Genomic DNA, 13,647 nt, shown 5'->3' with positions numbered 1-13,647 from the left:
CCCCCAACTCCTCCCGGTGCTCCCCAAACCCCAAAATCCTTGGAATTTTCAGGATATGGCACCCCAGGATCCCGGAATTCCCTCCCCAAACCCCCAAAATCCTCGGGATTTCCCCCCTTTTCCCAGGAATTCCCATCCCCCACCCCTCCTGGTGCTCCCCAAACCCCAAAATCCTTGGAATTTTTCCCCCTTCCCCCCTTTTCCCAGGAATTTTCTGCCTGGGACCCTCCTCAAATCCCAAAATCCTTGGAATTTTTCCCTCTTTTCCCCCCTTTTCCCAGGAATTCCCTCCCCAAACCCCCCAAAATCTTCGGGATTTTTTCCCTCTTTCCCCTTTTCCCAGGAATTCCCTCCCCAAATCTCAAAATCCTTGGAATTTTTCTCCTCTTCCCCCCTTTTCCCAGGAATTCCCATCCCCCCACCCCTCCCTGTGCTCCCCAAATCCCAAAATCCTTGGAATTTTTTCCCTCTTCCCCCCTTTTCCCAGGAATTCCCTCCCAAAATCCCAAAATCTTCGGGATCTTTCCCCTCTTCCCCCTTTTCCCAGGAATTCTCTGCCTTGAACCCTCCTCAAATCCCAAAATCCTTGGAATTTTCTCCTCTTTTCCCCCTTTTCCCAACAATTCCCTGCCTGAATCCCAAAATCTTTGGAATTTTCCCCCCTTTTCCCCCTTTTCCCAGGAATTCCCTCCCCAACCCCCCCCAAATCCTCGGCATTTCCCCAAGAATTCCCAACCTTTTCCCAGCCCCAGGAACTCCAAACCTTTGGAATTCCCTCCTCCCCCTCCCTCCCCTTCCCCTCCCTCCCCTCCCCCACCCTCTGGAATGTGGCAATTCCCAGAATTCGGAACTCATCCCGCTTTTCCTGCCATTCCCGGCGTTTTCCCGGCCTCTTCCAAGCCCGAATCCATCGGGATCCCCCCCCGAAATTCCCACCGGGAATTCCCGCAGCGGCTCCGGGATGGTGAGGAGGATCCCGAGGGATTTTTCCCGGTTTTTTTTGGGGGGGGGGATGGGATTTGGGAATGGGAATCTCCCCCCTCCCCCTCCCGGGAGAAATTCACCTCGCTGGGAATTTTTTTCCCAATTTTTTTCCCACCCCAATCTAAAAAATTCCCGGATTTTGGGAATTTTTGGGGTTTTTTCCCAGGTTTTTCTGCTTTTGGGATTTCTCTGGGATTTGGGAATCTCCCCCCTCCCCCTCCCGGGAGAAATTCACCTCGCTGGGAATTTTTTTCCCAATTTTTTTTCCCTCTCAATCCAAAAAATTCCCGGAATTTTGGGGTTTTTGGGAGGTTTTTTTTGGGAATTTTTGGGGGTTTTTTTGGGAATTTTTGGGGTTTTTTTCGGAATTTTTGGGGTTTTTTTTTCCCAGGTTTTTCTGCTTTTGGGATTTCTCTGGGATTTGGGAATCTCCCCCTCCCCCTCCCGGGAGAAATTCACCTCGCTGGGAATTTTTTTCCCAATTTTTTCCCCCTCTCAATCCAAAAAATTCCCGGAATTTTGGGGTTTTTGGGAGGTTTTTTTGGGGAATTTTTGGGGTTTTTTCCCAGGTTTTTCTGCTTTTGGGATTTCTCTGGGATTTGGGAATCTCCCCCCTCCCCCTCCCGGGAGAAATTCACCTCGCTGGGAATTTTTTTCCCAATTTTTTTCCCCTCTCAAATCCAAAAAATTCCCGGAATTTTGGGGTTTTGGGGAATTTTTGGGGTTTTTGGGAATTTTTGGGGTTTTTTTTCGGAATTTTTGGGTTTTTTTTTTCCCAGGTTTTTCTGCTTTTGGGATTTCTCTGGGATTTGGGAAGCGGCCGCTCCTCCCCCTCCCCCCCTTCCCAAGGATCCCGAGGGGTTTTTGGGATGTTTGGAATCGCTTCCCGAAATTCCCGAGCCTTGGGAAGGGGGAGGGGGGGAGGGGCTGTGCCGGGGGGTTGGGATGAGCGGGGATTTGGGGTCGGGATTTGGGGCCAGGATTTGGGGTCGGGATTTGGGGTCGGGATTTGGGGAATTTGGGGTCGGGATTTGGGGTCGGGATTTGGGGCCAGGATTTGGGGTCGGGATTTGGGGAATTTGGGGTCGGGATTTGGGGTCAGGATTTGGGGTCAGGATTTGGGGATTTGGGGTCGGGATTTGGGGAATTTGGGGAGGGATTTGGGGAACTGGGGAGGGATTTGGGGTCGGGATTTGGGGTCGGGATTTGGGGATTTGGGGTCGGGATTTGGGGAATTTGGGGTCAGGATTTGGGGTCGGGATTTGGGGAATTTGGGGTGGGGATTTGGGGTCGGGATTTGGGGAATCGGGGAGGGATTTGGGGAACTGGGGAGGGATTTGGGGTCGGGATTTGGGGAATTTGGGGTCAGGATTTGGGGAATTTGGGGTCGGGATTTGGGGAATTTGGGGAGGGATTTGGGGAACTGGGGAGGGATTTGGGGTGGGGATTTGGGGAATTTGGGGTCAGGATTTGGGGAATTTGGGGTCGGGATTTGGGGAATTTGGGGTCGGGATTTGGGGAACTGGGGAGGGATTTGGGGTCGGGATTTGGGGAATTTGGGGTCGGGATTTGGGGTCAGGATTTGGGGCCAGGATTTGGGGTCGGGATTTGGGGTCGGGATTTGGGGAATTTGGGGTCGGGATTTGGGGTCGGGATTTGGGGAATTTGGGGAGGGATTTGGGGAATCGGGGAGGGATTTGGGGTCAGGATTTGGGGTCAGGAATCGGGGAGGGATTTGGGGAATTTGGGATCAGGATTTGGGGTCAGGATTTGGGGTCGGGATTTGGGGAATTGGGGAGGGATTTGGGGTCGGGATTTGGGGAATTTGGGGAGGGATTTGGGGTCGGGATTTGGGGATTTGGGGTCGGGATTTGGGGAATTTGGGGTCGGGATTTGGGGTCGGGATTGGGAATTGGGGAGGGATTTGGGGAATTTGGGAGGAATTTGGGGTCAGGATTTGGGGAATTTGGGGTCGGGATTTGGGGATTTGGGGTCGGGATTTGGGGAACTGGGGAGGGATTTGGGGTCAGGATTTGGGGAATTTGGGGTGGGGATTTGGGGTTGGGATTTGGGGAATTTGGGGTGGGGATTTGGGGAATTTGGGGTCGGGATTTGGGGAATTGGGGAGGGATTTGGGGAATTTGGGAGGGATTTGGGGTCGGGATTTGGGGAATTGGGGTCAGGATTTGGGGAATTTGGGGAGGGATTTGGGGTCGGGATTGGGAATTGGGGAGGGATTTGGGGAATTTGGGAGGAATTTGGGGTCAGGATTTGGGGAATTTCGGGTCGGGATTTGGGGATTTGGGGTCGGGATTTGGGGAACTGGGGAGGGATTTGGGGAATTTGGGGTCAGGATTTGGGTCGGGATTTGGGGAGGGGATTTGGGGAACTGAGATCAGGATTTGGGGTCGGGATTTGGGGAATTGGGGTCGGGATTTGGGGTCGGGATTTGGGGAATTGGGGAGGGATTTGGGGTCGGGATTTGGGGAATTTGGGGTCGGGATTTGGGGAATTGGGGAGGGATTTGGGGAATTTGGGGTCAGGATTTGGGGAATTTGGGGTCAGGATTTGGGGAATTTGGGGTCGGGATTTGGGGAATTTGGGGTCGGGATTTGGGGTCGGGATTTGGGGAATTTGGGGTCGGGATTTGGGGAACTGGGGAGGGATTTGGGGTCAGGATTTGGGGAATTTGGGGTCAGGATTTGGGGAACTGGGGAGGGATTTGGGGTCAGGATTTGGGGAATTTGGGGTCGGGATTTGGGGAATTTGGGGTCGGGATTTGGGGAACTGGGGAGGGATTTGGGGTGGGGATTTGGGGTCGGGATTTGGGGAATTTGGGGTGGGGATTTGGGGAATTTGGGGTGGGGATTTGGGGTGGGGATTTGGGGTCGGGATTTGGGGAATTTGGGGAGGGATTTGGGGTGGGGATTTGGGGTCGGGATTTGGGGAATTTGGGGAGGGATTTGGGGTCGGGATTTGGGGAATTGGGGAGGGATTTGGGGAATTTGGGAGGAATTTGGGGTCGGGATTTGGGGAATTGGGGTCAGGATTTGGGGAATTTGGGAGGGATTTGGGGTCGGGATTTGGGGTCGGGATTTGGGGTCGGGATTTGGGGAATTTGGGGTCGGGATTTGGGGAATTGGGGAGGGATTTGGGGTCGGGATTTGGGGTCAGGATTTCGGGAATTATTCCCTGGAGCCCAGGTGGGAATGGGAGAAGGAAGGGAAGGAGATGGGATCAGAGCCCCGGGGGTGATCCCGATCCTGGTGGGATCGGCTCCGCACCCTCTGGATTCCCCTGGGATGATCCCGATCCCTTTGGGATCAGCTCCAGCCCCTCCAGATTCCCCTGGGATGATCCCGATCCCTTTGGGATCAGCTCCAGCCCCTCCAGATTCCCCTGGGATGATCCCGATCCCTTTGGGATCGGCTCCAACCCCTTCCAGATTCCCCTGGGATGATCCCAATCCAAATGGGATCAGCTCCAGCCCCTCCAGACTCCCCTGGGATGATCCCAATCCTGGTGGGATCGACTCCAGCCCCTCTGGATTCCCACAGGATGATCCCAATCCCTTTGGGATCAGCTGCAGCCCCTCGGGATCACCTTCTGGATTCCCGTGGGATGGGATCCAGCACCCACAGGGTGAATCCAATCCCGTTGGGATCAGCTCCAACCCCCTCTGGATTCCTGTGGGATGATCCCGATCCCATTGGGATCGATCCCAACCCCCTCAGGATTCTCACGGGATGATCCCAATCCCTTTGGGATCAACTCCAACCCCTCCAGATTCCCCTGGGATGATCCCAATCCCTTTGGGATCGACTCCAACCCCCTCTGGATTCCCGTGGGATGATCCCGATCCCTTTGGGATCGACTCCAGCCCCTCGGGCTCTCTCCTTCCCGATCCAGGTGCTCGGAGAAGGAGGAATCCGATTCCGGAACTGGGCCGGCACCTACGGATCCTCTCCGGAGCTTTTCTTCCGGCCCCGCTCGGTGCAGGAGATCCGGGAGGTAACGGAAGCGCTTCCGGCACGGAAACCCTCGGGAAAAGGGGGAATTCCGGGAAAGGCCCCGATCCCGGGAAAGGCTCGATCCCAGTGGGAATTCCAGGAAAGGGCCAATCCCAGGGGGAATTCCGGGAAAGGCCTGATCCGATCCCAGTGGGAATTCTGGGAAAGGCCCCGATCCCAGTAGGAATTCCAAGGAAATCCCTGATCCCAGCGGGAATTCTGGGAAAGGCCCGATCCCAGCAGGAATTCCGGGAAAAGCCCCGATCCCAGGAAAGCCTCAATCCCAGTGGGAATTCTGGGAAAGGCCCCAATCCCTGTGGGAATTCCGGGAAAGGCCCCCGATCCCGGGAAAGGCCCCGATCCCAGCGGGAATTCTCGGAAAGGGCCAATCCCAGTGGGAATTCCGGGAAAGGCCTGATCCGATCCCAGTGGGAATTCTGGGAAAAGCCCCGATCCCAGGAAATGCCTGATCCCAGTGGGAATGCCGGGAAAGGCCCCGATCCCAGCGGGAATTCTGGGAAATCCCTGATCCCGGTGGGAATTTTGGGAAAGGCCCGATCCCAATGGGAATTCTGGGAAGGGCCCAATCCCAGGAAAGGCCCCGATCCCAGTGGGAATTCAGGAAAGGCCTCGATCCCAGTAGGAATTCCAAGGAAATCCCTAATCCCAATGGGAATTCGGGGAAAGGCCCCGATCCCAGCGGGAATTCCGGGAAAGGCCTGATCCCAGTGGGAATTTTGGGAAAATCCCCGATCCCAGGAAAGCCTCGATCCCAGCGGGAATTCTGGGAAAGGCCCCAATCCCAATGGGAATTCTGGGAAATCCCCGATCCCAATGGGAATTCTGGGAAGGGCCCAATCCCAGGAAAGCCCCGATCCCAATGGGAATTCTGGGAAATCCCTGATCCCAGTGGGAATTTTGGGAAGGCCTCGATCCCAGTAGGAATTCCAAGGAAATCCCCGATCCCAGTGGGAATTCTGGGAAAAGCACAATCCCAGTGGGAATTCTGGGAAGGGCCTCGATCCCAGTGGGAATTCTGGGAAAGGGCCAATCCCAGGAAAGCCCTGATCCCAGTGGGAATTCCAGGAAAGGTCTCGATCCCAGTGGGAATGCCGGGAAAACCCCGATCCCAGCGGGAATTCTGGGAAAGGCTCGATCCCGGCAGGAATTCCGGGAAAGGCCTGATCCGATCCCAGCGGGAATTTCAGGGAAAGCCCCGATCCCTGCGGGAATTCCGGGAAAAACCCCAATCCGATCCCAACGGGAATTCAGGAAAGGCCCAATCCCAGTGGGAATTCCAGGGAAATCCCTGATCCCAATGGGAATTCTGGGAAAGGCCCAATCCCAGCAGGAATTCTTGGAAATCCCTGATCCCAGTGGGAATTCCAGGAAAGGCCCCATCCCAGTGGGAATGCCGGGAAAAGCCCCGATCCCAGCGGGAATTCTGGGAAATCCCTGATCCTGGTGGGAATTTTGGGAAAGGCCCGATCCCAGCGGGAATTCCGGGAAAAGCCCCGATCCCAGGAAAGGCTCGATCCCAGCGGGAATTCTGGGAAAGGCCTCGATCCCAGTGGGAATTTTGGGAAGGGCCCAATCCCAGGAAAGCCCCAATCCCAATGGGAATTCTGGGAAATCCCTGATCCCAGTGGGAATTCAGGAAAAGCCCCGATCCCAGTGGGAATTCTGGGAAGGGCCCAATCCCAGCGGGAATCCCAGGAAATCCCCGATCCCAGTGGGAATTTCAGGGAAAGGCCCCGATCCCAGCGGGAATTCCGGGAAAAGCCCCGATCCCAGTGGGAATTCTGGGAAATCCCCAATCCCAGTGGGAATTCCGAGGCCTCCGCCGCCCTTCCTTTGGGATTCCAAGGATGATCCCAAGGGAAAATCCGGGATCCGGGGGCGGATTTCATTCCAGCTGGGGATGGTGGGAATTCCTGGGATGGGTTTTCCGGGAGATTCCCGGTGGTTTTCCATAAATCCTGGAATTCCCGCTGCTTTTCCATAGATCCCGGATTTTGGGATGGGTTTGGGGTTGATTCTCACTCTTTTCCTGCTCTTTTCCCTCTGTTTTTCCCGCTCTTTTCCTACTCTCTTCCTGCTGTTTTCACTCTTTTCCCGCTCTTTTCCTGCTCTTTTTCCCGCTCTTTTCCCACTGTTTTTCCCACTCTTTTCCCGCTGTTTTTCCCGCTCTTTTCCCACTTTTTTCCTGCTCTTTTCCCGCTCTTTTCCCACTGTTTTTCCCACTTTTCCCCACTCTTTTCCCGCTCTTTTCCTGTTCTTTTCCCACTGTTTTCCCTCTGTTTTTCCCCCGCACTTTTCCCGCTCTTTCCCACTCTTTTCCTGCTGTTTTTCCCGCTCTTTTCCCGCTCTTTCCCCACTCTTTTCCCGCTGTTTTTCCCCCTCTTTTCCTGTTCTTTTCCCACTGTTCTCCCTCTGTTTTCCCCGCTCTTTTCTGCTGTTTTTCCCGCTGTTTTTCCCGCTCTGTTCCCGTTCTTTTTCCTGTTCTTTTCCCGCTCTTTTCCCACTGTTTTTCCTTTTCTTTTCCCGCTGTTTTTCCCGTTCTTTTCCCGCTCTTTTCCCGCTGTTTTCCCGCTCTTTTCCCGCTGTTTTTCCCGCTCTTTTCCTGCTGTTTTTCCTGCTCTTTTCCGCTCTTTTCCCTCTGTTTTTCCTGCTCTTTTCCGCTCTTTTCCCGCTGTTTTTCCCACTCTTTTCCTGCTGTTTTTCCTGCTCTTTTCCCGCTGTTTTTCCTGTTCTTTTCCCGCTGTTTTCCCTCTGTTTTTCCCGCTGTTTTTCCCACTCTTTTCCCGCTCTTTTCCCACTCTTTTCCCACTCTTTTCCTGCTCTTTTCCCTCTGTTTTTCCTGTTCTTTTCCCGCTCTTTTCCCGCTCTTTTCCTGCTCTTTTCCTGCTGTTTTTCCTGCTCTTTTCCTGCTCTTTTCCCCGCTGTTTTTCCCTCTGTTTTTCCTGCTCTTTTCCCGCTGTTTTCCCGCTCTTTTCCCACTCTTTTCCCGCTGTTTTCCCCGCTCTTTTCCTGCTGTTTTCCCTCTGTTTTTCCCCCTCTTTTCCTGCTCTTTTCCCACTGTTGTCCCTCTGTTTTCCCCGCTCTTTTCCCGCTCTTTTCCCGCTGTTTTTCCTGTTCTTTTCCCGCTGTTTTCCCTCTGTTTTTCCCACTCTTTTCCCGCTCTCTTCCTGCTCTTTTTCCCGCTCTTTTCCCGCTGTTTTCCCACTCTTTTCCTGCTGTTTTTCCTGCTCTTTTCCCGCTCTTTTCCTGCTGTTTTCCCGCTGTTTTCCCTGCTCTTTTCCCACTGTTTTCCCTCTCTTTTTCCCGCTCTTTTCCCACTCTTTTCCCTCTGTTTTTCCTGTTCTTTTCCCGCCTTTTTTCCCACTGTTTTTCCCGCTCTTTTCCTGCTCTTTCCCCACTCTTTTCCCGCTCTTTTCCCACTGTTTTTCCCACTCTTTTCCTGCTCTTTTCCCGCTCTCTTCCCGCTCTTTTCCCGCTGTTTTTCCCGCTCTTTTCCTGCTCTTTTCCCGCTGTTTTCCCCACTCTTTTCCCGCTCTTGTCCCGCTCTTTTCCGCTGTTTTCCCACTCTTTTCCTGCTCTTTTCCCGTTCTTTTCCCGCTGTTTTCCCGCTCTTTTCCCACTGTTTTTCCTGCTCTTTTCCTGCTGTTTTTCCCGCTCTTTTCCTGCTGCTTTCCCATTCTTTTCCCGCTCTTTTCCCGCTGTTTTTCCCTCTGTTTTTCCTGCTCTTTTCCCACTGTTTTCCCGTTCTTTTCCCGCTGTTTTCCCGCTCTTTTCCCACTCTTTTCCCGCTCTTTTCCCTCTGTTTTTCCCGTTCTTTTCCCGCTGTTTTTCCCACTCTTTTCCCGCTGTTTTTCCCGCAGATCCTGGAGCTGGCCCGGCAGCGGGACAAGCGGGTGAAGGTGGTGGGGGGGGGTCACTCCCCCTCGGACATCGCCTGCTCCGACGATTTCATGATCCACATGGGAAAAATCAACCGGATCCTGCAGGTGAGAGCCGGAATATTCCGGGAACACGCCGGAAAAATCCCAACCATCGCCCAGCCCGGAGAATTCCCGGGAATTCCTGAAGGGAAGGCTCCTTCCCTGGCGGATCCTCTTGGGATCGAGCTCCGGAGCCGCCTTTTCCTGGGAATTTCCTCCCCGGCGCGGAGCTGGGAGGAATTCCGGGAGGGATTCCGGGAATCGGGAATGAGGCGGGAGCGGGGCCGGATCAAAGGCTCGGAGGAGGTTTGGGATGGGGGCGCCGGCGGATTTGGGAAGGGTTTTTCCGTCGGGAATGAACGGCCCTCGATCCCGGTTTTCCCAGGTGGACAAGGCCAAGCTGCAGGTGACGGCGGAAGCGGGAATTCTCCTCTCGGAGCTGAACCTGGAGCTGGATAAACACGGGATGGCCCTGGCCAAGTGAGCGGGGTCGGGAAGGGAACCGGGAGGGATCGGGAATGGAGCCGGCCGGGATCGAGAATGGATTTGGGTGGGATCTGGGAATGGAGCCGGGTGGGATTGGGAGCCAGGAATGGATCTGGGTGGGATCAGGAATGGAGCTGGGTAGGATCGGGAATGGATCTGGGTGGGATGGGGAGCTGGGATTGGATGCGGGTGGGATCAGGAATGGAGCTGGGTGGGATCGAGAATGGATCCAGCTGGGATCAGGAGCTGGGAATGGATCTGGGTGGGATTGGGAATGGATCCAGGTGGAATCAGGAGCCAGGAATGGATCCAGGTGGGATCAGGAGTGGATCTGGGTAAGATCAAGAGCCAGGAATGGATCTGGGTGGGATTGGGAATGGATCCAGGTGGGATCGGGAGCTGGGATTGGATCCAGGTGGGATCAGGAATGGATTCGGGTGGGATCAGGAATGGATTCGGGTGGGATTGGGAGATGGGACTGGATCCAGGTGGGATCGGGAATGGATTCGGGTGGGATCTGGGAATGGACCCAGGTGGGATCGGGAGCTGGGATTGGATCCAGGTGGGATCAGGAGCCAGGAATGGATCTAGGTGGGATCAGGAATGGATTTGGGTGGGATCTGGGAATGGAGTCGGGTGGGATTGGGAGCCAGGAATGGATCTGGGTGGGGTCAGGAGCCGGGAATGGATCCGGGTGGGATCAGGATCAGGGTGGGATCAGGAATGGTTTCAGGTGGAATCTGGGATGGATCTGGGTGAGATCAGGAATGGAGCTGGGTGGGATCGGAAATGGATCCAGGTGGGATCAGAACCTGGGAATGGAGCCAGGTGGGATCAGGAGCCAGGAATGGATCTGGGTGGGATCGGGAATGGAGCCGGGTGGGATTGGGAGCTGGGATTGGATCCAGGTGGGATCAGGAATGGATCAGGGTGGGATCAGGAATGGAGCCAGGTGGGATCAGGAGCTGGGATTGGATCCGGGTGGGATCAGGAATGGATCAGGGTGGGATCAGGAGCCAGGAATGGATTTGGGTGGGATCAGGAATGGAGCCAGCTGGGACCCGGAGCTGCGAATGGATCCAGGTGGGATCAGGAATGGATCAGGGTGGGATCAGGAATGGAGCTGGGTGGGATCGGGAGCTGGGATTGGATCCGGGTGGGATCAGGAGCCAGGAATGGATCTGGGTGGGATCAGGAATGGAGCTGGGTGGGATCGGGAGCCAGGAATGGATATGGGTGGGATTGGGAATGGAGCCGGGTGGGATCGAGAATGGATCCAGGTAGGATCAGGAATGGATCCAGGTGGGATTGGGAGCTGGGATTGGATCCAGGTGGGATCAGGAATGGAGCCGGGTGGGATCAGGAGCTGGGATTGGATCCGGGTGGGATCAGGAATGGATCAGGGTGGGATCAGGAATGGAGCTGGGTGGGATCAGGAGCCAGGGATTGGATCTGGGTGGGATCGGGAATGGATCCAGGTGGGATTGGGAATGGATCCAGGTGGGATCAGGAATGGATCAGGCTGGGATCAGGAATGGATCTGGGTGGGATTGGGAGCCAGGAATGCATCTGGGTGGGATTGGGAATGGATCTGGGTGGGATCGGAAATGGATCCAGGTGGGATCTGGGAATGGAGTCGGGTGGGATCAGGAGCCAGGAGTGGATCTGGGTGGGATCAGGAATGGAGCCAGGTGGGATTGGGAATGGAGCTGGCTGGGATCAGGAGCTGGGAATGGATCTGGGTGGGATCGGGATCCAGGTGGGATCGGGAATGGATCCAGGTGGAATCAGGAGCCGGGAATGGATCTGGGTGGGATCAGGAGCCAGGAATCCACCCAGAATTCCCTTTGTCCCAGTTTCCCAGCCCAGACAATTCCAGGATTCCATGGGATTCCATGGAATGCCCCCAGGCTTCCATTCCCACATCCCCATTCCCGGAATTCCTTGCGGTGCCGTTTTCCCATGGATTCTCCTCCCTGTGGATGCTCCTCCGACCCCCTCCCCGCGGGGATTTCTCCGGAGCGATCCCAGATCCCGAATCCCGAGCTCCGAATCCCCCTGGAAAAGGCGTCTCCATGGCAGGAAACCCCTCCCTTGGGAATTTTCCAGACGTGGAATTCTCATCCCGAACTTTTCCCCTTCCCAGTTTGGGAGCCGTGTCCGAGGTGACGGCGGCCGGAGTGATCGGCACCGGGACGCACAACACCGGGATCGACCACGGAATTCTGCCCACCCAGGTCGGATCCCCGCTGGGAATCGAGCCCCCGGGAATTCCGGGAATAATCCTCCCATTCCCGCTCCGGAATCCACGGGGAGATTCCACTGCTGGATACGGAGAAGGGAATCCAGCCTTGGGGAAAGAATTCCCGAGCTTGGGGAATTCCGGGATGGCGGGAGCTCCCTGCGCACGGAGCGGGAATTCCGGCCCCTTCCCACCCCACGGGATTCCGGGAATCCTTGGCTGCTCCGGATCCCTGCCCAGGAAATTCCCAATCCCGAGGGAAATTCCGTCCGTTCCCGAGGAAAACCACAAAAAATTCCGACATTCCTGGTTCTCTGTTTCACCCCCCCCTCCCCCCCTTTTTCCCGTGCATCCAATGGGGAGATTCCCTGGAATCCGAGCTGGGCCGTGCAGAGCTCCGGGAATTCCGGGGGGGGGGGGGGGGGGGGCGGAATTCTTGGAATGTTCCGCGCCAGGAATTGGATTGGATGATCCTGGTGGATCCAGCTTGGGATATTCCATGGTCCTACAGCCGGTCCTGGAGTCCCGAGCCTTCATCCCGGAATTTTGGGAAAGGGATTCCCGGCTGGGCTGGAATTCCCAGGGAATGCCCGGATCCAGGGAAAGGTTGGATCCGCCTGGGATCACTGTGGGGTCGGGATGGGATGGGATTGAAGGTCCCGTCCCACCCAATCCCGGCTGGAATTCCGGGATCCCGGGATCCCAGAGCTCTCCTGCTGTGCAGCTTCTCCTCTCCCCGCTCCATCCCAAATCCCACCGCAATTCCCGGCTCCATCCCAAAATCCTCAATCCCGATCCTCGCTGAGACATCTCCGGCCGGCGTTCCCGGCAATCCCAGGGCTCTCCTGAATCCAGGGATTTGAGGCCGGCCTGGGATGGGATCCCTGGATCGGAGCAGGGTCGAGGTTTGGGTGGATTTTGGGGATTCCCTGGAATTCAGGAGCCTCCGGATTTCCCTTTTCCCGCTGATTGTTGTCGGGCAAATCCCGGATTTTTGGGGCTTGGAAGTGCTTTGGGAATCCCAAGGGTTGGGAAAAGGAGGGGCCTTTCCTGCAGCAGCTCAGGGATGGAATTATCCCGGGAATTCTCCCCTCGGAGCCGCTTCCCGAGGCTGGAGGGGATCCGGGATTTGGGATAAAGGGATGGGAAACAGGGAATGGCTTCCCAGTGGGAAAGGGGAGATTTCTTGGGATCTTGGGAAGGAATTCCCGCCTGGGCTGGAATTCCCAGGGAATGCCCGGATCCCTGGCAGTGCCCAAGGAAAGGCTGGAGCAGCCTGGGATCATCGGGGGAGGTGCCGGGCTGGGAATGGGATGGGATTGAAGCTGCGTGGATCCCAGGCAAAGCATCCCGGGATTCTGGGATCCAGGAGGCTGCGAATCCATGCCCAGGGGTTTTTCTGGGAGTCGGGGATGGGAAAGGGAAGGGAGACCCTTCCTGGAGTGCCGAGATTGCCAGGGAAGGGCCTGGAGGCCGGAATTCCTTCCCGCAGAGGAGTCGGGATGGGGCTGGATCCAATGCCAGGCTGGGAGAGGCGGGAATGGAGGGATTTCCCTGGGAAAGGGGAGCTCGGGCTGGGATCTTGGGAAGGGATTCCCGGCTGCGCTGGAATTCCCAGGGAATCCCTGGCAGCATCCAAGGAAAGGCTGGAGCAGCCTGGGATCACCGGGGGATGGATCCCCTGGAACGGGATCAGCTCCCAGGCCCCCTCCACGCCTCCAATCCCGCTCTGGAATTCCATGGATTCCCCGGGATCCCCGGATCTGAGCTCGGCTCCCTCTCTCCAGGTCGTGGCTCTTTCCCTGCTCCTGGCCTCGGGAGAGATCCTGGAATGCTCCGACTCCGTCAATCCCGACATTTTCCAGGCCGCCCGGCTCCATCTGGGATGTTTGGGAATCGTCCTCTCCGTCACGTTCCAGTGCGTCCCCCAATTCCGGCTGCGCGAGGTCGCCTTTCCCTCCACCCTCTCCCAGGTACGGAATTC

At 56.1% G+C, this 13,647-nt stretch overlaps 1 protein-coding gene across 1 annotated transcript in view; it reads left to right on the top strand.

Annotated features, from left to right (window-relative positions):
• The first annotated feature begins 824 nt into the window (after nt 1-824).
• The window catches only part of LOC138108782 (L-gulonolactone oxidase-like), a 34,245-nt gene continuing 21,422 nt past the window's right edge, over nt 825-13,647 (top strand). Inside the window, exons 1-6 of the mRNA XM_069011883.1 lie at nt 825-964; nt 4,894-4,995; nt 8,876-9,001; nt 9,321-9,415; nt 11,568-11,658; nt 13,451-13,636. Of these exons, the coding sequence (XP_068867984.1) occupies nt 962-964; nt 4,894-4,995; nt 8,876-9,001; nt 9,321-9,415; nt 11,568-11,658; nt 13,451-13,636 (603 nt within the window). The 5' untranslated portion in view covers nt 825-961. The remainder of the gene's footprint in view (nt 965-4,893; nt 4,996-8,875; nt 9,002-9,320; nt 9,416-11,567; nt 11,659-13,450; nt 13,637-13,647) is intronic.

The sequence above is a fragment of the Aphelocoma coerulescens genome, chromosome 3 (assembly GCF_041296385.1).
Source record: "Aphelocoma coerulescens isolate FSJ_1873_10779 chromosome 3, UR_Acoe_1.0, whole genome shotgun sequence".
NCBI classification, from domain to species: Eukaryota; Metazoa; Chordata; class Aves; order Passeriformes; family Corvidae; genus Aphelocoma; species Aphelocoma coerulescens.
Note: the sequence above shows the minus strand (reverse complement) of the source record. Positions and strands in the feature narration are given on the sequence as shown.